Source organism: Astatotilapia calliptera, chromosome 18, assembly GCF_964374335.1.
Source record: "Astatotilapia calliptera chromosome 18, fAstCal68.1, whole genome shotgun sequence".
Classification (NCBI taxonomy): Eukaryota; Metazoa; Chordata; class Actinopteri; order Cichliformes; family Cichlidae; genus Astatotilapia; species Astatotilapia calliptera.
In genome coordinates this window covers 18,983,528-19,008,107 of record NC_137439.1, presented here as the reverse complement: position 1 = coordinate 19,008,107, position 24,580 = coordinate 18,983,528, and the positions used below count along the sequence as shown (strand labels likewise).

Sequence of the window (24,580 nt, the reverse complement as noted above, 5' to 3'; positions counted from 1 at the left end):
TTCTTCACAATTAGTAATTACCTGGCTCTTAGAGAGAAATATTTGATTTTTATTACAAAATTACTGTTTGATTTGACAAATTTGTCATAAACTAGGGTTAGTTTGCTTAATAGGCTGTCATTGTGTTTAAAGGCATCATGATGACTTGGGAAGTGACAGTAATGAATACTGGATTCCCGAGAGGGTTGCAGATTTTTTTTGCCATTCAGAATCTGGTGTGCCTCATTTAAAAGAAAGAAACTCAGCAGTTTTAACAGTTCAGTAAAATAAAACACTGGAACCTTGACAACTGTGACTTTAAAAAATGGTGATTTATTTATTTATTACACTTTTACTTCAACTTTTTAAGGAAGAAAATAGAAAATTATTAGAAGAGACTATATTACGAGACAAAAAGCTAGAAGTCGAATGACTCACATCAGTCAAGGCCTTCACTGACGAAATCCATGAGACAGAAAACCTTACAGTTCATATAATTAAACTTATTCTTTAGTATACATTCTTTGGAAAGATACATCTGATATGGTACATTTGGAGTTTTTTTTTATTTTATTTGTGACATTTTTTAATGTTTATTTTTAACAGCAAATTCTACATGAGGCATCCAAACAGATGGTTCCAACTCTCATTCATGTCCGTTCATCATCATCAATTATGATTTGTGACAGTTTGGTTTTCTTCCTTTTTTTGTTCTTTTGTTCCTTTTTCCCCCCGCATCTACAGAGACGTCTGAGGAACCATTAGTTGATCTATCTGATGTTCTGAACACTGATGCAGACATCTTGGGAATGCTCGGAAAGCCAAGCAATGACTCTGGTGCGTTATGTATCTCACAGGCAGTCACAGTGGCAAGATTTTATTAATAGTCACCTAGCCGTGGGTATATAAAATAGTTTCACTCCTCAATTAGAAATTTCCCCAAATAGAAACAATCTTTTGCTTTCACTACGTTAATAATTTTTTAATATCACAATATTTTTTTGTTTGTTCACCTTTTTTGTTTTCTTTTTTGTTTGCATCATCTAAAGTGTGTTGTGCTTATGCTGTCTTCACTATTTTTTTTTTCCACCCACTCATTTGATCTGGTTTTGGGTTCTTGTAGGTCTTGATTTTTGCCCCTTCCAGGTTGACAGCTCACCTCCTCCTTTTGGTAAGGGTGCTCTGGCCTACTAATCCCTTGCTTTAGTGCATTCTCCCCCTTTTACAGTGTCTCCGTGTCTCTATTTAAGTGTGCATGTATACAAGCTGCTTCACACCAACCTTTTCTCAACCATTTCAGATTGTTTTAACACTCATTAACTTCTTAGTGCTTACCTAACACCGTGCACGGTATTCACTCAAGCGCCTATGGTGTGTGGGTCTTTGTTTGTGAAACTTCCTATACCCTAACGCAAGTTCTTATCTGCCTAATCGAAAATGTCTCCAAGATAGCAGAGAAACAAATTGGCAAGGACATCCTAGTATTCAAGAAATGAGCAGTTTAGAACAAGAGGCCTTGGCAAATGTCCTTCTAATTCCTGAAGACGGTGAAATCCTCAGTTCTCATTCCTGTGGCTTTATGGCAAAAAGCATCTGCAGTTCATGTCCTTCATTCTTTGGAAGAAGAAAAAGAAATACTTTATTTATCTGAAATATTCTAAGGGCTTATATAATTTCGTTTTTGTACTGCTGTTGCCAACCAATGTTTGCAACCATCCTTGTATTGGTATTTAGTTTTGTGTTGAAGAAATTATTTAAATACTTTAAAGTGTCAGACATTAGTTGGAGAGGAGTGTGTTATGTTGGTAGTCGTGCTTTGATAAATTCTTATGTAATTCAAATTGAAAGAAATGTTTCAAAAGAAGCTCCATGGCTTTCTTTTAAAAAGAAAGGTCTTAAATGGAAGGCTAATGTAGGGGTTAGAACAGCATTTTCCTTCAGACTTTGTGTACCTTTAATCAGATTTAGTCTGACCTGTCTGAACTTTCACATATCCTAAAACATTCCTTTAAAACAATACAGGAACCCCAAGGAGCTGTAATTGTATAGTCTTTGGTCTTGGTTGTGTTCCACAGGCTGTTATGACACTTCAGTTCTATATTTCTGATCTCGTTCTTGCTCAGTATTTTGTTGGTTGCTGTGTATGTGTGCACATGTGTCTGTGTTATGATTTGTTTTTGCATTGACTGTGTGTTTCCACAGCTGGTCTGGACATTGGGCCCCTGGCAGACAGTTCCCCAGTGGCGCCCCAGTCTCAGGCAGGCCGGAGAACACCTCGAACCCTCTCAGAGGAACCCCTGGACGGCATTCTCAGCCCAGAGCTGGACAAAATGGTTACTGATGGTCAGTGTGGGAGACCAGGCGCCATGTTTAGCCACAGTTCTAACACAGGAACTTCCCACAGGGATTAAGAACCATTGTTGGTTGTTGCTTTTGGTTTTAGTTCATTGTGATTTAATTTAACAACACGCAAGAAATTCTGTGATACAGGCAGCGATGACGAAGTCCAGGCATTGTTAGGGATTTAGGAAAACAAGACATCCTGTGTGAACTTGAAATGAAGCGCTCCAATGGGAGCATTTTGTTCTTGATTTTGGGTCGCACAGTTTCCAACAAAAGTGAAGTAAAACAGCTGAAACGTTGTTGTAACCGTCAGCTAACTATTTATCCAATATTTATCGGGCATTTTAGTACATTGGGAATGTAGAGAACAGTGGATCAAAGTTAGTTCTGTGGAAAGTTTCTGTGCATTAAGCCCATCTTCTTCTTCTGGCTTTTAGTAGAAATTTGTTTTGCAACTTTAAGGCCCTTTGCTTTGGAACTTCAAAATGAATAATAATCTGTTTTTGTTGATTCTTTGTTTTTCAGAGTCAATTCTCAGCAAACTTTACAAAATTCCAGGTTTGTAATTTTTATCTTTCTTGTGAAAACTTAAGTTTGGTCCAGTTATTTCCCACCCAGCATAACTGACCTCTAAACTCATGATGAAGTGTTGTAACCAATTTCACCAATATAATGTTATAAAGATTAGTGTAATGAATGTTCTGGTTCCTTTAAAAGCAGTAATGGGATGTTCTCTGACATTGTATGCTACTACATTTCATACACATGTACGCTTACACTGAGCTGTCAAACTTTTTCAGAGCTGGAAGGAAAGGATGTGGAGGATCTCTTCACAGCAGTCCTGAGCCCCAGCACGAGCCAACCACCACCACAGGTGCCTCACCCCCAGGGTCCAGGGCCCCTCCCTGCCACACCTGGCACTAGCATGCCTCACCCCAATGCAGGTACATCATTAGTCATTTTGCCCTGATCAAATAAAAATATTACAAAATGTTTTTAAAATCTCCATCTACTTCACCTCGCAAATCTTGTGTTCAGGGAATCCCATGTTTCCAAGAATGCCAATGATTAATGGTATGATGGGACCAAACCAACGCTTCCCTACAAATCATGGAGCAGGGCCCTGCATCCCAGAAAATTTCTCTCCCCTCAACCGTATGCCTTTCACTGACAATCCGAGGTAAAGTCATGCTTCCCTTTCAACTGTTAATGCATTTTTTTTTTCTTTACTCAGCAAAATCAGCAAAGTATAACTTTGGAGCTTCTGTTCTTTGTGTTACAGGGAAAGAAAGTTTAATCAGATGCCTAGAGAGGCAGTTGGTCCATGGCCCACCCCTACCCATGGCCCTGGCCCTACACCCCCTGGTTCTTTGCCCGAGGGGGACACTGAAGCCATGTCAAATGCCCAAAGGAGTACACTCAAGTGGGAAAAGGAGGAGACACTTGGAGAACTAGCCACCGTTGCTCCTGTGCTATATACTAATATCAATTTCCCCAACCTTAAAGAAGAATACCCAGGTTGGTATATAGCTCTAAAGCTTGAAGGCATTTTCTCTCCTGTTTGTGTTTTTTATGGTCCAGTTTACATTGTCATTCCTGTTATTTCTGCTCATTTCTGGTTATTGTTTTTATACTGACTGCATTACGTCATACAGTACAAACCATACCTTGTATGCACTTTGAGAGCTGCTGACTTGACAACTTTCTCCATTATTCTTCCTAGACTGGTCTACAAGAGTGAAGCAAATTGCAAAACTTTGGAGGAAAGCTAGTTCACAAGACAGGGCCCCATATGTGGTAAGATCAATGATTCAATTATCCCATTTAGTTTCAATTAAATCAAAGACTGTACAATGCAGGACACCAAAGTAGCTGCACAGACTTACCTAGTATGCAAAAGGCACACTCGTGTATCTGGCCAGTTGCCTTTTGCCAAACCAGTTTGAAACGCAGTCATTCTCTGATGAACTAATTAACAGCGGAAGTCTTGCTCAGAATTAAAGCTCCCTATTGCCTCTGTAATTAAGTTTACTGGAAGCCATTTTACCTGGTAGAGGCCCCTTTTAAAGACCCAGTCTCTGCTTGGCGAGTTTAGTTTTGGGGTTAACACTTATCTGTAAAAGGCTGATGGGATGTTGTTGAGAGTGTTGAATATGCTAACTCGAGAATGGAGCAACGCAGGATTTTCAAGTTGATACATAGATGCATCTACTAAAAATTGAGTTTGAATCTCAGTGACCTCAACCTCACGGTCAAAGGTCAACTTTTCTGAAAATCATGTAGGCTTTTCACATTTATGCCATAGGTGCATCTGTTAGGAGGCTGAGAGGATAGCACAGGCGGCTGCCAGTATTTTTTATTTGCAATCTTGTTTTAAAACCGCTATTGTGATACATCATCTTGGTTATGAACTATTGAGATACCTAATTTAACAATAAGAAGTTGACCTTCATCCTGCTCCATGTACAATATGTAAAGGCTATGCAGCCAAAGGATTAAGCATGGCAATCCCATCCAAAACAAATGCCTGCATATCATAAAAATATTATTTTTACTGCTATGAAATAATTATAATTCAGTATTGCGTACTAATGTTTGTAATAGTGTAAGTAGACATTACAGAGAATTGGGGGCTACATGGATAACCTTTATTTTTTTCTATAAGCTTGTATTTATCAAATCTCTCTAATCTGTTTTTGTTTTGTTTTTCAATTGTGATTGATTTGCTGTTTAGCAAAAGGCAAGAGATAACCGAGCAGCCCTGCGCATCAACAAAGTCCAGATGTCGAATGAGACCGTGAAGAGGCACCATCCACAGCAACAGCCCCCTGAGGTGTTTGATCCCAACATACCACTAGACACAGATCTCCTGTTTAAAGACCCTTTGAAACCAAAAGAGTCAGAGCATGAACAAGAGTGGAAGTTTAGACAGGTAAGAGTGTATGCAATGAAGTCAGTCAGTCGAATGCAGCGGCAGGTCCACTTTATATTAAGACAGCTAAGAAGTGGTGGTTTAGTAAAACACCCCCTAAAGAACTACACTATCCTCCACATTAACCCTGATGACATTGGTGGCTAGTAGGTCCAGCTTTTTTTTGGCATGAGACTGATAATTTATGCACCCCTTTTGTCATCTAATGCAGCTTTTCACTCTGTCCTTCCAACAGCAAATGAGGCAGAAAAGCAAACAGCAAGCCAAAATTGAAGCCACTCAGAAACTGGAGCAAGTAAAGAATGAACAGCTTCAACAACAACAACAACAGCAACAGCAACAACAGCAAACTAGTCAGTCAGAGGGAGATGCCAACAACAGTGGTAACCAAAGCCCAGCCTCCCAGCCCAGTAATGGCAGCATGTCCCCTATGCAGCAGGTCAACCCAAAAGAGAGCTTTTCCAGGACGCTATCAGGGACACCCACTTCAGGTCCTTCAGAGGATGTATTCTTGCGACCCCCTCCTCCCCCTCCCTCTGGGCCTTCCTCCCAACCTCAGTCTCCACAAGTTTTCTCACCAGGTTCCTCTGGTTCCAGACCATCATCTCCATGGGATCCATATGCCAAGATGGTTGGGACCCCAAGACCTCCAACTCTCGGACCAAATGCGTGTCGAAGAATGCCCATGGAATCTGGTAAATCACCCACCTCCTTGATGGAGCAGCAGGACAGAGGGAGGCCCTCTCCTGCTCATGAATCTTTTGGTTCTCCCACATCAATGACCAGTGATCCTTACGCCAAACCTCCTGACACCCCAAGACCCACTGGTGAAGTTGACCCTTTTCTGAAGCCCATGGGTCCCCCCAGAGGCAGTCAAGCTGCTCAAGGAAGGCCTCCAATGGGTTCTCCTGGCAGAGACCCATACTCAAGGCCAATGATAAGAAATGATGCCTATCAGCGCATGACCCAGAACAGGATGATATTGTCTGACCCTTATTCAAGACCTTTACTCACGCCGATACCTGGAAGCAATGAGTCTGGCTCTGTCCCTCTATTTAAAACACCTATGCCCCCTCCTCAGGCTCAGGATCACTTCAACCGACCAGGCCCACATCCTACTGACAGATTCTCCCAGAATCAGCAAACTGACCCCTATGCCCAGCCTCCACACACCCCAAGACCGTCAGCGAATGACAACTTTACCAGTCCTCCCAGGATGGGCCAGCATCACCCACAGGGGCACTCCTTTGCTCAGCCAGGACCAATTACTCAAATATCAAGAAATCCTTATGCACATGCACCTTCCACTCCAAGACCTGACCACTTCACATATGACCCTTTTGCCCAGCCTTCTGGTCCTAGCAAGCAAGCTGCTGACCCTTTCTCTCAGCCTGTAGCCAACCACCGATCCATCAATGAAGCAGGTGCTCAACCTCGACCGTTTTTTGAGCCCTATGCTCGACCACCTGGCACCCCACGTCCCCATGACAACTATGGTCAACCACCAAACACCCCCAGCCAATCCTCAGATCCCTACTCGCAGGCTCCAGCTACACCTCGTCCTAGTGGAATGAACCAGTTTTCTCATCAGTCTCACCCTGGACAGAGGATGTCCCCTTCGCACTCAATGGACCCTTATGCTCAGCCACCAGGTACTCCTCGGCCATCAGTGGGGGAAAGGTTTTCTAAGTCACCAGGCAGCATGAGGGGGTCAATGGAGCCATTTACCAGTACACCCGGGACACCAAGGCCAGGGAGTAGTGACATGTTTCCCCAGCCTGGAGTCCCAAGACCAATGCTGAATGATCCTTACAGCCATCCTCCAGGCACCCCGAGGCCTGGTCCTGATGGGCTTACCAGACAAGGGCCAAGACAAGGACCAATGGGAAGCCAGGATCCTTTCTCCCCAACCCAAGGTAGACTTCAAGAGCCCTTCCCTCACCCAGACTTACAAACACCAAAACACCCCAGTGTTTCAGACGATGGATTTATTCAGTCACCCTCAAGAAGACCGAGTCAGACACCTGTCCATGATCCATTTGAACAAGCACCCATGACCCCTCGTCCACAGTCAGAAAAAATGGAAATGAAAGATCAGTCAGTTGTGGGTAACAATGGAGCTGGCCTTCAGGACCCGGTCCAACTGTCCAACAATCCACAAATTCCTGTTTCAGCAGCAGAGGCTCAAACTGTTGCTCTTGCTGAGTGCGATGAAAGACTCAGACAGGTACGTGAACACTGTTTGTGTTGTATTCTGAATCTTATAGTTTTAAATATTAATGTTAACTGTCTAATAATATTATTAATAGCCAGTACCAAATTGGTAAGAACAACAAGAAAACTACACATATCACTACATTTACAATATTCAGAAATTGTGTGAGTATCAGACAGATACTTCAAATTTTATTCTACAATCCTGTAGTTTAAAACATTTTATGATGCTGTGTAAAATGTAAAAGGAAAAACAAAATTAAAAACCAAATCAAGTAAAAATACTATAAAGACAAAGTATCACATTTTGAAACTAAAATGTAATCTTTTTTTAAAAAGTGTGTAATGCACATTTCAGTCTCTTCTTAAACCCCTCCCTATCTATACTTCTAAGTATTATGGGATTCTTCTTGTATACCAATCATGTTACAGATTAAGTTTCCTGTGAGATGTTTCCATGTATTTTTAAAGAATTATGAGATTATTTTTATAACTACATTGTTGCTTCTCTTAAATTCATGAGTATATTGGGGCAGGGTCAATGATTTCTTTGAACATTTTCAGTTTAAAAAAAATACAAATGAAATCATTTACATATCATAGCATGTGTTTGTTTATACTTTACAGTGTCCTCTTGAAAATAGAGGACTATTTATAAACTTTATCTTCAACACAACTGTTCCAGACAAAATATGGACATACAGAAAACTAAAAGAAATCTCAAATAAAATAATGTTGTGCAGCAGCTATCTAAAAAAAAAACAAAAAAACCCCAAAAAACCCCAAATCAATTCTTTGAAAAGCTAAAAATGATTTTAAAATTTTAAATCTTTCAAACTTACAGCGACAACGAATTAGAGAACTGATCATCAAACAGCAGCAACAGAGGAGTGCCACCCGACAGGAGAGGGGCCCTCAGGAGCCTGCTGGCACTATAACCCCAGGAACGCCACGGCCATGGCCCCAAGAGGGTCCTGCTCAACCAGGGGAAATATTCACCCGGCCTCCTCCGCCTTATCCTGGACAAGGACCTATTAGAGGGCCGATGAGGTTTCCTGGACATTTTCCAGGGGATCAGCGTGTAGCCTTTCCTAATGAAGGTCAAATGCCCCGCGGCCCACATCCTGGAGATTTGAGACATCAGGGACCAAGGTTTGTTTTGTTATTCTTTTAATTACTTTTTGTGTTTCCAAATTTAAGTCTTCCCTTTATGTCTTTATAAGTTTTTTTTTTCTTATCCCTCCCCCACAGGTTTGCTTTTCCACCTGGAGCTCTAGGACCTCATCGGTCTCAAGACTTCTTTCCAAGGGGGCAACACCCAATGCAAGATGTCCCTCCTCAAATGAGACGGTCTATGTCTGCTGAAATGGCGAAAAACATGGGAGCAAACCCTATGGGGATGCCCCAGCACTTCCCTCCTCGTGGTATGGCAATGCAGCAGCACAACATAATGGGGCAGCCTTTTATTGAACTGCGGCACAGAGCAGCAGAAAACAGACCACGCATGCCATTCCCTCCTGCCAACATGCAAGGAAGCAATTTGGATCCCAACTTCCAGAACCAAAGGCCTGCAGGTTTTCCAGGAGCACCCGATTCTAGGTTCCCCTTAAATCAGGGCCCCAGAATGATGGACCCTATGGCTAACCAAATTGGCCATTTACACCTCTCTGCCAGTATGGACAATCTTCATCAGCAAACCCAGATTCCAGGAAGCACACTCAAACAGTCTCCTCTGATGAGGTCCATGAGCCAGCCTGCCTCAAATGAGACTCCAAATATGTCAGCTTCCATGATCCTGTCTGCACCCCCTGCTGGACAGAGTGAGACTGTCTCGGTGACGAGCAGAGAAACTGTGGAGGAGAAACTAGATACAGAAGAATCTGCAGTCAAAGATCTAGAGGACGTGGAGGTAAAAGATCTAGTAGATGCTGACTTGGAAAACTTAAATCTGGATCCTGAAGATGGCAAAGACCTTGATTTAGAGACCAATGACCTACACCTTGATGACTTCCTGACATCTGGGAAATTTGACATCATTGCTTACACAGACCCTGATCTAGATGATATCAAGAAAGACATGTTTAGTGAGGAGCTGGATCTCAGTGATCCTATGGATGACAATACTGATGCCACAGATATCAACAAAAGCGCAAGCACCGTAACCGAGGCTTCTTCCAGTTCAGCATCTGTACTGGCAAAGTCAGAGACTATGGGTGAGCAGTCTGCAGTTGAAGTCAAGCTGGAGGTCCCTTTAAATAAGGACTCAGCTGCTCTGGCTCCTGGGCAAGAAATTAAAGCTGAGGTCAAAGATTGTCAACAACCACCTGATGTAGTAGACCAGCAAACTGCTGGAAATACCTTAATCTCCGATAAGAAAGGAGTGCTTTCTGACTCCACCCCAGTCCTGTCTAGTTTACTCATTAAGCAGCAGCCTGAAGAGCAATCATTAAACCCAATTGTTGAGTCTGTCAATCAAGGAGGTGACCTCATAGCCCAGCAGAACCAAGTCGCTGATGCTCAACATACCTCTGGACTTACAATGAGTCAAACAATACCTGACACAGTCACTGCAGGAGAGGTTCCCCTGAGTGGCTTTGGGCCAGACCATCAGGTTGGACTAACATCTGGAGTGGACCAGAGCGGTCTCACCCAGGCCCAGCAGGCAGTGTTAAACCAGGCAATGGGCCAGAATTCCCAACAACATCGGCCACTTCTGCTTGAGGAGCAACCACTCCTATTGCAGGACCTCCTGGACCAGGAGAGGCAGGAGCAACAGCAGCAGAGGCAGATGCAAGCAATGATACGACAGCGCTCAAGCAGCGACTTCTTCCCCAACATTGGTAAATGAATTTATAGCACCGCTTAGGTGTCACTTTAAGTTAAGTGCTATTTTGGTTTTTTTGGGTTTTTTTAAATCATTATTTTATTTGTTTTGTTGTGTTTTTTTGTTGTTTTTTTCTTCGTGTTTTTTGCAGTGTTTATTTCTGACAGTCATTATTTTAATCTGCAGATTTTGATGCCATCACTGACCCCATCATGAAAGCCAAGATGGTTGCTCTTAAAGGCATCAACAAAGTCATGGTTCAGAACAACATGGGAATGCCTCCCATGGTCATGAACAGGTAAGAATTCCACAAGAATGCATTTTCTATAGTGAGTAGAAAATAAGATGGTTATATGGGGAGTATACATAATTGATTGGAATGACTTCTGTGTGTCACAGATTTCCACCTGGTCCAGCACCACCTTGTCCTGAAAGTGCACCACTTCCTCCACAAGTTGTTGGACAGGTAACATGAATGGGTTTTTTTCTTGGTTTTGGGGGGTTGGGGTGGGGCTAAACTTTATAATGCTCTTATCTGTTATAACCTTCTTTTTAATATATATTTTTTTTATCTCAGGATGGAAAATTGACACAAGTAACAAGACCAAGTCCGCCAAATTTCGGACCTGGATTTGTCAGTAAGTTTTCCAGAATCCCTGCGGCCTCACTGTTTTGGGTTTTATAGTCTTTTCAGGCTAGAAATATTAAGATGATTGTTTTTTTATGTTTTCAAGATTGCTAAGAAAAGAGCTTTTTTTACCACCTTCTTTCAGACAATGCTCAGAGGGCTCAGTATGAAGAGTGGCTCCAGGAGACTCAGCAACTACTTCAAATGCAGCAGAAGTTTCTGGAAGAGAAGATCGGCGCTCACAGGAAGTCGAAGAAAGCCCTGTCTGCCAAGCAGAGAACAGCTAAGAAGGCAGGGAGAGAGTTCCCTGAGGAGGATGCTGAGCAGCTCAAACATGTCACAGAGCAGCAGGGTGTAGTGCAAAAACAACTGGAGCAGGTAAATGCTTGGCCTGTCAAGCTCTAGTACTGAATTCTCTCAAACCCCCACTTCTCACAGAGACTGGCATGAGCACTGTCCTTTCTTTTATCCTGTGACCGAAGTTTGAATACTAAAAGTATTTCCTGCATCCAAACTGTTTGTCCAAATATTAGAGCAAAACACAGGGTAAAGCTTTAATAAGATCTAACTGAGTAAGGTTGGAAAAACTTGAAGTGTTCAATGTTCTGAAAGAGAAACACCCACACATGTGTGATCTAAGAGAAACACAGTTGTTGCCTTTTTTTTTTTTTTTGATGTTCACTACCTTCACTTAATTTTTGAAGAATATGATGTTTTCTATTGCAAGGTATAATCTCTAACTGTATATTATATTTTAGCAGGCATAATTAGAGTGAAATATTAGTTGCCTTTACTCAAACTCTCTATGGGTATAGGACACAAACCACAGGCATTTGCTTTTTCTTCACCAAAACATACAGTCTTATGTCTTCACTGCAGCCCTCTTTGACTCTAAAAGTGCACTTTGCTGAGTTAAAATTTGAACATTGTTAAAAGTTATTTTGTGAATTTATAGAAAGTAACTTTATTTTTTTACTTTGTCTCAGATCCGCAAGCAGCAGAAGGAGCATGCTGAACTGATTGAGGAGTACAGAGTAAAACAGCAGCAAAACAATATGACACCTATGATGCCTGCAATGCACCCGTTGCCAGGCCCCACTGGCATGGTGCCCAGTGGCCCACCAATGGTTCAGCCTCCTATAAATCCCATGATGCAGATGCCACTTCATCCCAGCCAGCCAAATGTACCTCCACGTATGCCCAACGCACCACCTGGCTGGCATCCCGGTACTTCTATGCCCATGGGAGGACCAGGAATGCCACATATAATGCCTCCCCAGGTACCTATGGGAAATTCAGCCCAACCGCTTCAGATGCCAATGGGTAATGTACCGCAGCACTCTCAAATGCCTTTGGAGCCCCAAGCACCACCTGCTCCTCCAGGTGCCATAAAACCCATGCAGGCAGGTGGTGTGAAGTTTGATGACAACAACCCATTCAGTGAAGGCTTCCAGGAGCGCGAGCGGAGGGAACGGCTCCGGGAGCAGCAGGAGAGACAGCGGGTGCAGCTCATGCAGGAAGTCGAACGTCAAAGAGCACTTAAACACCGCATGGAAATGGAGCAGCAAGGGATGATGGGATCAGATGGGAACATGGCACCACTCTCTCAAATGCCATTTTTTAATGCAGAGCTGCCACAAGACTTCATGCAGCCACAAAGGCCTCCTCTGCAACATCAACAACAACTTGGACCAATTTTTCCTCAGCAGCAGGGTATGCAGCCTGGTATGGGCTCAGTGGCTGGAACATTTATACAGGGTGAGAGGAGAGCCATGGTGGGCAATGGCTTGATGCCACCAGAGATGGGGCCTGATAATGTTGCTCTGCAAGGACCAAACTTTCCTCACGGTCAGCCCAGGCCTCGTCAGTTCAGTGGACCAGGAATGCTTCCAATGCCAGGTGAGGGTCCACCATTTGGGGGTGACTCGTCAACACCTTTACCATCCAACTTTCCAGGCTCAGGTCAGTCTCTGATTCAGCTTTATTCCAACATCATCCCAGATGAGAAGGGGAAAAAGAAGAGGAACCGCAAAAAGAAGAAAGATGATGATGCAGATTCAGTCAAGACACCTTCCACTCCCCACTCAGACCTTACAGCCCCTCTCACACCATGTGTCTCAGACACTTCCTCTACTCCAACCAGAAATCCCCATCTCTTTGGAGATCAGGACCTGTCCAGGTCCCCTTTACTGGGATCTTCCACCCCCAGTCACTCAGAGCTTGAGCGGCAACTTTCTGGTGGGCAATCTGGACAATCTGCTCTGTCATCAGAAGCAGCGAGGGCCCAGGCACAAGCTCAGGAACATGACAGAATCCTCAGCAACATAAAGCTGGAGCAGACTGATGCTAGTGAGTGTCACGGACCAAAAGAAGGTTCCATTGGCCCAGAAATGAGCTCTGTGAAAGAAGAGGGTAACAAAGGGAGCGTGTCTCCGTTCCCTGCTGGGCAGAGTCCAAACAAAGGAGAAGCTGGTAATGAACTATTGAAGCACCTTCTGAAGAACAAGAGTACACCTCCACCTGGATTGTCTCAGCAGAGATCAGAGGAAAGCCTGCGGTCAGAGGAGGAGGAAACCACTGACTGCAAAACCTTACTGAGGCAAAGCTCCATGGACAGCAATGGGGTCAGTTTTTGTGTTAATCATATAGTTACAGAATGCCGAGGGGGTGATCAGCATAGTGAGTCATTTGCAGGCTGAGTGATTCAGAGTGATTCAAATGGGAGGGTCATCATAGCTAAATTAGAATGAATCATAGCTGTCAGAATATGAATGAGTCATAGTTATGTGTTTGAAAACATCTAACTTGAAGTCATTATGCTGCTCAAGTAAAAAATTTTTTGCTCATGTTTTGTTTGTTTTTGTTTTTTTCTGTCTCACCTCCAGGCATACTCAGATGGCACCCATGACTTTCCTGGACCTCTGCTCCCCGAGCAGAAGAAGAAAGGGAGAAACAAGAGAGCACCAAAAGCAGGAGAAAAACCTGTTTCTCGCTACAAGAAGAGGAAAAAGGAAGGAGATGAAAGGCAACTGATGCACACTGGACCAGACTCTGTAATGACCCAAATCAAACAGGTAAGTTGGTTTATATATATATATATATATATATATATATATATATATATATATATATATATATATATATATATATTGTTCTGTTGTTGTACCTGCTCCTCTTCCAATTGATGGGTGCTGTGTGTTGTTAGCTTGAAAGGCTGTAGTCTGAAGGCAGAATGTGAGATTCATTTGAACTTAAAATACTTGAGGACATTTCAGTGATTGTGGTCGGGATGGTTTGTGCAAGAATATATCTGGTCTGACTTCTCTGCTAACCTTCCACCGGTCTGCTTGTCTCTGCTAACACAGCAGCTCTCTCTGCTGCCTCTCATGGAGCCTCTGATTGGGGTCAACTTTGCCCACTTTGCTCCCTACGGCAGTGGCCAGCTCAATGGAGAGAACCTTTTGTCTGGTACTTTTGGCAGCGCCTCACTAGATGGAGTTTCTGATTATTATTCCCAGCTGGCCTACAAGGTGAGATCTTACTGCTTCACTAAGGGGATACCAGATAAACAAAGGGTGGGTGTGTGTTAAGTGTGTCTGTGGCACTGTGTGCCTGACATTGCATTGCACTTGGCTTCTACAGCAGAGTAATTTGAGCAATCCACCGACCCCGCCGGCATCTCTTCCTCCCACTCCACCACCTGTGAACCGACAGAAAATGATCAACGGTTTTGCCACAACCGAAGAGCTGGCCAGCAAAGCCGCTGCTATGGGTAAGCACTCATAAAGGTCCAAGATGGGCTGACCGATTGTGTTTCCATAATCTTAAAATGGGAGCAGAAAATGGAAGGAGGCATTCATACATATTAACGTTGTTTTCCTGTTGCAGTCTCCAAGGGCCTGGTCCCAAAGCCGCTGCATGTTCCATTTAGGAGTGAGGAAGATCTGTTAGCTCGGGCCATCGCTCAGGGACCCAAAACTGTGGATGTTCCAGCTTCTCTTCCCACACCACCTCACAACAACCAGGAAGAGCTCAGGTAACGGATAAAAAATAGTACTTCATGATTTATTTGGGCTGCAGTGTTTTAACAGAGTTGCTCATTTATTTATTTATTTTCCTTGTTGTAGTAATCGAGGACAGGAGCCTTGCAAGGAGAGGGACACACCTGACAGCTTTGTTCCATCTTCATCTCCCGAGAGCGTGGTTGGCATGGAGATCAGCCGTTACCCAGACTTGTCTCTGGTAAAGGAAGAGCCGCCATCCCCTTGCCTGTCTCCTGTCCTCCCCATGCTTCCTGCACCTGATGGGAAAGGTAAACGCATATATCTGTTTTATTTAGTTATTTATTTTATGCAGTATATACACAAAGCTCCACTAAAAAGTAAATTCGTGGTTTTCACATTAGTGTATCCTCGAGGGTCCATTTGATGTAAATGTGATCATCTTTCCAGATCTGCAGGGGTCAGCATTCTCAGCATAAAGGCCAAAATTTAGCAATGTGATGACTTTATACAAACACACCAGCTTTGCAACTTCCACAAATGAGATGTTGCACACACTTAACTATGGTGCTCCTTTTCTGGCTTTCCATTATGTTTTTAGTGTGCATGTGCAGAATGTGTATGCATAAGAATCCTTTACAGTTTGCATAAAAGTATGTGGAAGATGGCTGTGTATGCCTTTGTATGATCACATTTGAACAGTGCAGCAGTTTTTGAGAGTGGTTTGCTTTTTCAATTCATTAGGGACCCAGATCAAACTGCAGGATGTCAAGACTGAGCCTTCTTCGATGTTCTTTGGCTCCCCCTTTGGCTCCATGTCTAATGATTCCAAACAAGGGATGGTTTCTGTTGCTATCACTCTGAGACCAGCTGCAGCTGAGGTAACAATACTTAACATTTACTGAGGTTAGACAAAAATCTGACATTCCGTATTTTCGGCACTATAAGGCACATTTAAAATCCTTTAATTATCTCAAAAATCGACAGTGCGCCTTATAATCTGGTGCGCCTTATGTATGAATTCTGAAAACTAAATTCTTTCATCAATTTCATCAACAGTAATTTGTGACAGCAGTTTATTTCTAAATAAACTGCTGTCACTTCCAACATAAATGAAGACAGAAAACTAAACAGCAGTGACGTTTGTAGGGTTACTGAAATTGGGATAGCTGGTATGTAATCATGTGCTACGTGATCGCTAGCGACACAGCTATGTTAGCATAACATAAACAGTGAAGCTGGAAGGTGAATGCTAATGCTTGTTTTGCTTAATGCGCCTTATAATCCGGTGTGCCTTATGTATGAAAACAGACCCGTTCATTGACAGTGCGCCTTATGGTCAGAAAAATACAGTAATTCTTTTCCCAGTTCTCTCATTCTATATCATATCAGACATGTGCATAATCTGGCCACACAGTAAGAGAAAGATAATTATTGCAAGGGTTTGTTTTAAGGAGGATGCTTGTTTTTATTAGTCAGAGTCTAATTCTGAGAAATTACAGAGTTCTTAAAATAATAGCTTAATTTTTCTACACACATTATTTTAGGATTATTCAAGTTCTGTTAATTCTTGCACGTGCAAGATATTTAAAGCTGCATATTAACTTAGCTATCCTAGTTTATTGGCAGATTTCATTTTACATGAGAAAGTAAACTACTTTTAAATCAGCTGATATTGGCATTTTAGTTCCTAAGAGATTCACTTCTTAATATTAAATCAGAGGAGTAATACAGAAGTCAACATTTAACAGCTTTAAGTGCCTTTTTACTTGGAGCACTTGGGTGACTATGGTGGACGAATTTAGAGGACAACTTGCATTGCTCTAAATTTCTATTTATTTGTTTTATTTATTTTTCAGAACATTACCGGTGTGGTGGCAGCCATTTCAGACCTCTTGTGTGTGAAGATCCCCAGCAGTTATGAGGTCAGCAGCACCCCAGACAGGGGGCCCCTATCTATGGTCAGCGGTCAAAGGGTGGGCCCACATGGCATGGAGCCACGGCCTCCCATGCTTTTCAATGGACAAGGAGACAGTGGAGGACTGCATGGACGGCCGGGACAAATGATCAGAACCAGTGGACCACAGGGAATGATGCAGCAGCAGGCACATCATTTCCGTTTCCATCCCAACAGCCCAGGTAGGGAATAAAACTAAATTAAACAAGAGCATCTCTGATTCCACCCGGTGCAGTAATACAGCCTGTAATTGAAATGTCATGTTTGATTTAAGCTAAATATAATCACTCCCCGTGAAAAAGCACAATTCAGCAATACTCTTTTGATACCTAATCACTTCCCTTTAAACATCCATAGGAGCGCTTTTGTTTTTTAACAGTTTTTTGAGTGTACCATTATTTATCTGAGGCTGAAGGTAGCCTACAGTCCAATTCTATAAAGGCTGTTTTATTTTGTTTGCTAAAGTTTGTTTAGTCCAATTAAAGATTCAATCATCTGTAGGTTACTGTCAGAGATGTTAAAAATTGATCTAATTTTGCATCACTTTTCTGTTACATCAGGCAATGCTGGAGCTCGAGGACCTGATCACAAGATCCCTGGCAGCTCTGGATGTAAACCCCAGTGGTGCTGCCACTGTAAGGTGGTGGTTCTGGGAAATGGAGTGCAGAAAGCCATCAAAGACCTCCCTGTTCACATGAAGGTACCAGATGCATTGGCTGCACAGTCATGTATATATTAACTGTGCACACCACCTGTCAAATAAAAGCTAAAAGTTGAAATTATAACCTTTACAGGAAGCCTGAATGGACTGAGGATGTAGTGCTTCTCCATTCCTTACTCAGAGATCAAGGCCACAGATAATAAATTGCTTCTGATCGTCAGCAGCTCTCATGAACAAAAAGGCTCTGATATCTAACGCCGTTGACTAAAGTACACCATATTTTAATATAGTGCCATGTGACAGTTTTGCCCCTGAGCAAAATTTCTATCACAAGTAAAAGATGAGCTGATTTCCAAAAAGCATTAAGTCAAAGATGACACATGGCTTTAATATTTTAACAAAGATTACTTTTCTATATTTAGTAATTTATTTATTTTTTTTAATTAGACACTCTGCAGGTCAGCATCTGTGGTACCACAGTTTATCACCTTGTGAAACAGAGTCTAAGAGTCTTCAGATTCAAACTTGTTCTTGTTCTGTCTTTACAGCTTGAACCTCTTAAGGTAGTAATTCATTGTGAATAATGAGTCCTGCGGTAGATGCTTCCTTCGGTTGATCTTTTTTTTTTTTTTTTAAATAACGTTCGATGTATACGTGCAGACTTTGCTGTTCTTTAAGTAAATCTGCTCCTTCCTGCAAATTATTCTGCATGCCGCTGTCAATAAAAGCCAAAAGCATGACTCATTAGTCTGTGAACTTAGCAGTTAGTTAAAGCTTTCATTTATGCATCACATAACCTTTTATAATGATGACTGTGTCCATGCCAAAGCCCCGATGAGCTAGTTAAAATGTGAATTTTTGGTAAAGTTATCCGAGAACTCAAGCTTTAGCTCCTTTCCTTTTTACGGCTGTGAAATTGTACAAAATGCAAATTTGCACTAATGTTGCTTGATATGTTGAAATTATATTTTTGTTTTAACTTTATGCATTTTGGAGATGACTATAGCTTTGATTTGTGTAATGAGTCCCACTGTCAGAAATTTGGATCATTTCAATGTCATGTATACATATAATATTGAGATTATTATATGAGCTGTGATTGGTTGGCTTACCAGATTTTTACGTCGGAGAAATGAAGTATTAAAACTCCTTTCACCCTGAAGGGCCACACTTATCAATATATTCATATGCACGGCACTGGAATAACACTGAACATGTGCTCTGATTATGTAAATCTTTCCTAATGGAGTTAAATAGATTTCAGATCAGTTAGTAGGTTAAACAGCAGTATTTAGGTTATTTAAATATTGCATAATTTATTTTTCAACATCGCTTTGCCTTGAGTGGCTTCCATTAGTCAGATGTTGACTTACACCTCATTCCTAATTCAGCTTCTTCAAACTTGGACTGATTTTCTTCTCGTTAGGAATCTGAAGGCCGTTTTAAATCTGAAGACGACTTGGTCTTCTGCAGCCACAACTGCTTCCTTCTCTACTGTTCATCACCACCACTGCAGTCCAGATCAACCACAGAATCTAAGGTTTGTACCACTGTAACCCATGCACATCTCCTAGAAATCTGAGTCTTAAAAAAGCATTTGACTTTTATGTTTGGCACTTTTTTTTCCCTTGTCATCTTCCCAGGAGTCTGTGTCCCTCCTCCCAGCCTCTGAGCAAACAGAGAGCCTTTCTAAAACTCAGCACCAGTACAGTAACAACATGTCCTCCCTGGATGTCCATTGTCTGGCCCAGCTTCAGCCAAAGCAGTCACCCCCCTCTACACCTCCCATCCCATTCCCTTCAGCAGGTGAGACACCCAAGACTGACGCAAAATCCGATGCCCTCAAAGTGACAGTGAAGCTGAAGTCCAGGCCAAGGTCCCACGACGGCTGGCATCAGGGAAAGAGACAGAAAGGACTCCGATGGAGGAAATGGACTGTCCAGGTGGTGGTGCCAAGAGGGAATTCGCAGCTCCCGGATGAGGATAAGATTGATGAGCTCCTGAAGAAGCTTGGAGCCTCCCTGCGCCCTCCAGTGTCACTCAAGGACCAGAGACGCTGCTGTTTCTGCCATCAGTTTGGAGATGGAATGACTGATGGTCCTGCCAGGCTGCTCAATCTAGATCTCGATGTGTGGGTTCATCTCAACTGTGCCCTTTGGTCGACTGAGGTGTACGAGACTCAAGCTGGCGCCCTCATCAACGTGGAGCTTGCGCTGCGGCGTGGTCAAACTATACGATGCGCCTACTGTCAGCAGACCGGAGCCACCAGCGGCTGCCACCGCCTGCGCTGCACCAATGTCTACCATTTCACCTGTGCCCTGCATGCTCAGTGCACCTTCTTCAAGGATAAGACCATGCTCTGCCATGCCCACAGGCCCCGGGGAACAGCGGGACATGCTCTGGAGCACGAGCTGCGATGCTTTGCCGTGTTCCGGCGTGTTTATGTCCAGAGAGACGAAGTGCGTCAAATTGCCACGGCTGTGCAGCAGCCCGAGTTAGGTTACACCTTTCGGGTAGGCAGTCTGGTGTTGCATGCGATCGGCCAGCTCACACCGCTACAGATGGCGTCCTTCCATTCCTCAACAGCCATCTTTCCAGTTGGCTATGAAGCTTGCCGCATTTACTGGAGCATGCGCCATGGCAATCGCCGCTGTCGCTACATCTGTTCAGTTGAAGAGAGAGACGGGATACCAGAGTTTACCATCAGAGTCATCGAACAAGGCTACCAAGACATGGTCCTGACTGACACCTCTGCTAAAGGTTTGCCCTCAGGAAAAAAAAATACTAGTGTGTGTTTTTGTGGCTAATGAAACAGTTTTAACCAGCTTCTGTTCTTGTCTCTGCTCTTGTCATTAGGAGTGTGGGATAAGGTGCTAGGCCCAGTTGCTGAGAAGAGAGCTGAGTCAGGCACTCTGAAGCTCTTTCCTGTTTACCTGAAAGGAGAGGATCTGTTTGGGCTCACAGTTCCTGCAGTTGCCAAGATCACAGAATCGGTTTGTACCTACTTTGGAGGATTTCATCAGCTGCAAGAATTTAAAAACATCAACAAATCTCTAAATGATGCTTTTCATCTGGTTTCAGCTCCCAGGAGTGGAAGCTTGTGACAGGTACTCGTTCCGTTACGGACGCAACCCTCTCGTGGAGTTGCCTCTCATGTTCAATCCAGCTGGTTGTGCCCGCGCTCAGCCAAGAACAAGCTCTCCCTACACCTCACTGGTGATAAGGTAACTTTGTTTGAAGTTGACATTAAATTAGCTTCCTGGGAACGTTCTGTCTCCAAGTAAATAAGTCAGAGTTAATAAAATGTTCTCCTTCTCCACCTCCCTCCTAAAAATAAAGGCCTCAGCCACAGGCTGTATCCAGCAGCAGTGCCAGGTCTAACCAGAATGTTGCCCAAGGAGAAGGTGGCGCCCCCCATAATAAGCCTCCGGTGGTGCACCCCAGGTCCTCCCAGTACCGCTGGATGAAGAGTGAGTGGCGAGCCAACGTCTATCTGGGCCGCTCCCGCATCCAGGTGAGTCGACCAGATTTAAATTCTTTTTAAACTGTCAGAGTGAGACTGATGCTTTTGTTTTCCATTTCCTGTTGACTAAATGAAAACCTGCTTATTTGACATATTCACAGGGCCTGGGGCTGTTTGCTGCTAGAGACATTGAAAAACAGACAATGGTGATTGAGTACAATGGAACCATCCTCCGAAATGAGGTCGCCATCAGGAAGGAGAAAATCTATAGGTCTAAGGTAAATATATGTGCTGCAACATTGTGTTTCTTTAAAATGATCTTTTCCAAAAGCTAAGAGCATTTCTTCTCTTCCTTGTAGAACCGGGCAGTGTTCATGTTCCGCATCGACAGCGAACATGTTGTTGATGCCACACTTAATGGAGGGATCGCAAGGTACTCTGAGCTTCCACGAACTGTTTGAGCATTTTCATAAATGTATTTATGACAGTGTAGCATTTCTTTCATGCTCACTTACTGCAACAAATGTCATTCAGTGTAGCACACCGATGAGCCACAACATTAAAACCCCTTGCGGTTGAAGTGAGTAACCCTGATGATCTCAGTGCACTGGTATCTGTCAAGGGGGTGGTTACAAGAGGCTGCAAGTGAAGAGTGAGCTCTTGAAGTTAAAACAGGGAAAAATGAGCAAGCCTGTTGATCTGAGCGACTTTGACAAGAGCCACATTGTTATGACTAGATGACTGGGTCAGGGCACCTCCAGGACAGCATGTCCGGTGGGGTGTTACCTGTTTCCAGTGGTTAGCACAAGTGATGAGGGCTTAAAGCACATTGATGTGTGGGAGTAAAGGGTGGTTCTGTGATCCCACAGAAGAGCACCTCCAGCACAATTTACTGAAAACTGGTTATGGTAGAAAGTTGTCAGAATGCACAGTGCTGCACAGGGTTTTCATACTGACCACTATCCACTGCCAAAGGAGGAAAGGGTGTTAACTCAGCTTCCAAGTCCCTGAAATCTCAAGTCTGTTTGAGCATCTGTGGGATTTTTGAGGAAGGAAAAAGAAGTAGTTAGATTTATGGATGGCCAGCCTTACTTCTTACAGGACTTAACTGATGAGCTGCTAAGATGGAACAAAGGTTTTGTGGAGTGCACACCTCAACGTCTTAAAAGTAGCCTCTCCATATCTGTCTTACCGATATAATCTTCCAGTAAAGTGGCACAGACGAGACTCTGCTTCTGTGTGTGGGAGGCTTGTCTGCAAACTGGTACATATTGCAAATGAGCATCAGGGGTTTTTTTTCGTTGCTGCTGTAGACGTTGGCCTTTTTTGGATTTTGTTATCAAAGTGATAGCAGTTCAGTTGCATTGTCAAAAGGGCCCAAACACACATGAAACCAGAACTAGAGACCATGTTGGAACAGGTTCATGCCCTTCTTCATAGTTTGTGAAAGATGAACACTCAGTAGTCAGTACTACTTTGTTATGAGTTCTCACTGACAAAATCTATCCACAGATATGAAAACCCCGGTAAACATACTCTAAACTGCCTTTGCGTCTCATTTTGCCATGCTGACCAAACACAGACTCACAAGTTGGAAACAAAGCTAGTTTCTTTTGAATGTCATAATTGTTTTGTTTTTTTAAATGTTGGCATTTTCATCTTATCACCGTCTGCCGCTGCGTGTCTGAATCAGCTCACAGAGGCAGCAAATGAGCCTTTAGTTGCAAATAGAATCTGCAATCATTTAAATGTGGTCGGCTATGTTACAGTAATGCTCTGAACGCTGTTTCACGCGTGACTCGTGCTTCTTTTTCAGATATATCAATCATTCTTGTGCCCCTAACTGTGTTGCTGAGGTGGTAACATTTGAGAGGGGTTACAAAATCATCATCAGCTGCATTCGCAGAATTGAAAAAGGAGAGGAGGTTGGTACACACACACACACACACACACACACACACACACACACACACACACACACACATATATATATATATATATATAAAATTTTCTGTAATTAGAATTTATCCCTGTTCGTTTGCATGCATATGTGGGTGTAAACGGTGCAGTTGTGATATAGCCATGGGTGTTTCTCCCGTGTTTGTTTTCTGCAGCTGTGTTTCAACTACCAGTTTGACAGCTTTGAGGGCCAGCACAAGATTGCTTGCCACTGTGGAGCTCCTGAATGCAGGAAGTGGATTAACTGAGCAAAATGGAAACGACGAACCCAAACGCATTCCTTGCCATAGCGTGTGGAGGATGCTGTGATCTCTGCACAGAATAAATAAGAGACTTCACACTAAAGTCATTTTACGAATGAGCAGAAGGCCTGAGCCCTTGGAGAAATAAATGAATCGGTGTTGGTTCGTCAACAACGTGGAATTAAAAATAGGCGGAGGAAGGGAAATATAACACAGTAGCAGGAAATGACTCGTGCCATATGTGAGGGGCTCTGTCGACGCCTCCGTCTGTATGTATCCGTGTGTTTGTTTGGTGTACATGGGGGTGCGGAATCCACCAGCGAATGAGAAAGCACTGTGTGGGGTGCGGCCTTATTGCTTACTAAGGGCAGGCCCTTTTGTTCATACTGTTAATGTATACCGTTTGACTAAATGTAGACATCACTGAATGAGGAATGTACAGCAATGAATACCGCGAAGGGAATATTAACTTGCACTAAAAATAAAAAAAATAAACAAAAAAAACCCCATACACACACCCACACACACACACACAAGCTTTTAAATACTTGATTCCATGAGTCAGTTTTATCATAGGTCTCTGTCATGTGATTTGTGTGGAATTCGAGAGGTTTTGTATTTATTACTGAGTGAATGAATTTTATTCTCAAAATGAGATCGAGTTAAAAGAAGGCTAGATTGCTATTGTTTTTGAAGATTGAAGAAGACATGCTGTTACTTTTGTATAAATGTACATAAAAAAAACCAACAAAAAAACTATAGGAATAACCGACCAAATACTACCTTAACCTTCTCGATGTTTGGGTGTTTTTAAAAATTGTTTTTGTTCTGTTTGTCATTGAAATTTATTTAAGATGGACGTTATTTCAGTTTGAGAGTATATATTATGATTATTCTGTACAGAATTTGTAATATAACCACAATAATTCACAAAGTATTTTTGTTGTATTAAAAGTACGGTATTGTAGCGTAGTGTTTTGTGACTTACACTTACTTTGACCACTCTCAAAAAAAAAAGAAATATTTTTGTTGACTAATGTAACAAGTAATCGGTTACAGAATCAAAAAAAAGACTCTTCAGATAGTAAAAGATCATTGTGATCTGTTTGCTGTTAATCAGGTTTGATTTTAAAGAACTGTGAATTAGGTTTTAAAACCCAAAAAAACTGCTTTTTAACTTTTTATCACAAATGGAAACAGCAACATGTGTTAACCTGTTTTTTTGTTGTTGTTGTTTTTTAAACTTTACTTTTAACACAAATAAGGTGCGAACGTCTAATAATGTTGTTACTTAGACGAACCACTGCGCGACAGAAAGAATTCTATGGAGAACTGTAGGTTGTTCTGCCTTTTGTTTTTGTTTCGTTTTTTTGGAAA

At 42.6% G+C, this 24,580-nt stretch overlaps 1 protein-coding gene across 3 annotated transcripts in view; it reads left to right on the top strand.

Moving 5' to 3' along the window:
* Window positions 1–24,295, top strand: part of LOC113010745 (histone-lysine N-methyltransferase 2C) — a 94,594-nt gene extending 70,299 nt beyond the window's left edge. The window contains exons 28-59 of one of the 3 annotated variants that reach the window (XM_080292929.1): window positions 2,182–2,322; window positions 2,848–2,880; window positions 3,123–3,266; window positions 3,361–3,502; window positions 3,605–3,840; window positions 4,046–4,119; window positions 5,057–5,155; window positions 5,490–7,481; window positions 8,313–8,620; window positions 8,720–10,308; window positions 10,479–10,590; window positions 10,692–10,758; window positions 10,870–10,930; window positions 11,066–11,298; window positions 11,907–13,544; window positions 13,806–13,994; window positions 14,286–14,450; window positions 14,563–14,692; window positions 14,809–14,956; window positions 15,048–15,232; window positions 15,666–15,802; window positions 16,781–17,060; window positions 17,439–17,578; window positions 18,966–19,079; window positions 19,183–20,299; window positions 20,396–20,532; window positions 20,621–20,763; window positions 20,879–21,053; window positions 21,164–21,280; window positions 21,362–21,435; window positions 22,819–22,927; window positions 23,117–24,295. In XM_080292929.1, coding sequence (XP_080149055.1) covers window positions 2,182–2,322; window positions 2,848–2,880; window positions 3,123–3,266; window positions 3,361–3,502; window positions 3,605–3,840; window positions 4,046–4,119; window positions 5,057–5,155; window positions 5,490–7,481; window positions 8,313–8,620; window positions 8,720–10,308; window positions 10,479–10,590; window positions 10,692–10,758; window positions 10,870–10,930; window positions 11,066–11,298; window positions 11,907–13,544; window positions 13,806–13,994; window positions 14,286–14,450; window positions 14,563–14,692; window positions 14,809–14,956; window positions 15,048–15,232; window positions 15,666–15,802; window positions 16,781–17,060; window positions 17,439–17,578; window positions 18,966–19,079; window positions 19,183–20,299; window positions 20,396–20,532; window positions 20,621–20,763; window positions 20,879–21,053; window positions 21,164–21,280; window positions 21,362–21,435; window positions 22,819–22,927; window positions 23,117–23,209 — 10,322 coding nt within the window. In that variant the 3' untranslated portion in view covers window positions 23,210–24,295. Of the gene's footprint in view, window positions 1–2,181; window positions 2,323–2,847; window positions 2,881–3,122; window positions 3,267–3,360; window positions 3,503–3,604; window positions 3,841–4,045; window positions 4,120–5,056; window positions 5,255–5,489; window positions 7,482–8,312; window positions 8,621–8,719; window positions 10,309–10,478; window positions 10,591–10,691; window positions 10,759–10,869; window positions 10,931–11,065; window positions 11,299–11,906; window positions 13,545–13,805; window positions 13,995–14,285; window positions 14,451–14,562; window positions 14,693–14,808; window positions 14,957–15,047; window positions 15,233–15,665; window positions 15,803–16,780; window positions 17,061–17,438; window positions 17,579–18,965; window positions 19,080–19,182; window positions 20,300–20,395; window positions 20,533–20,620; window positions 20,764–20,878; window positions 21,054–21,163; window positions 21,281–21,361; window positions 21,436–22,818; window positions 22,928–23,116 lie in introns of all 3 variants that reach the window. The other 2 variants (XM_080292928.1, XM_026149952.2) reach the window with 2 other exon arrangements.
* Window positions 24,296–24,580: the final 285 nt, after the last annotated feature.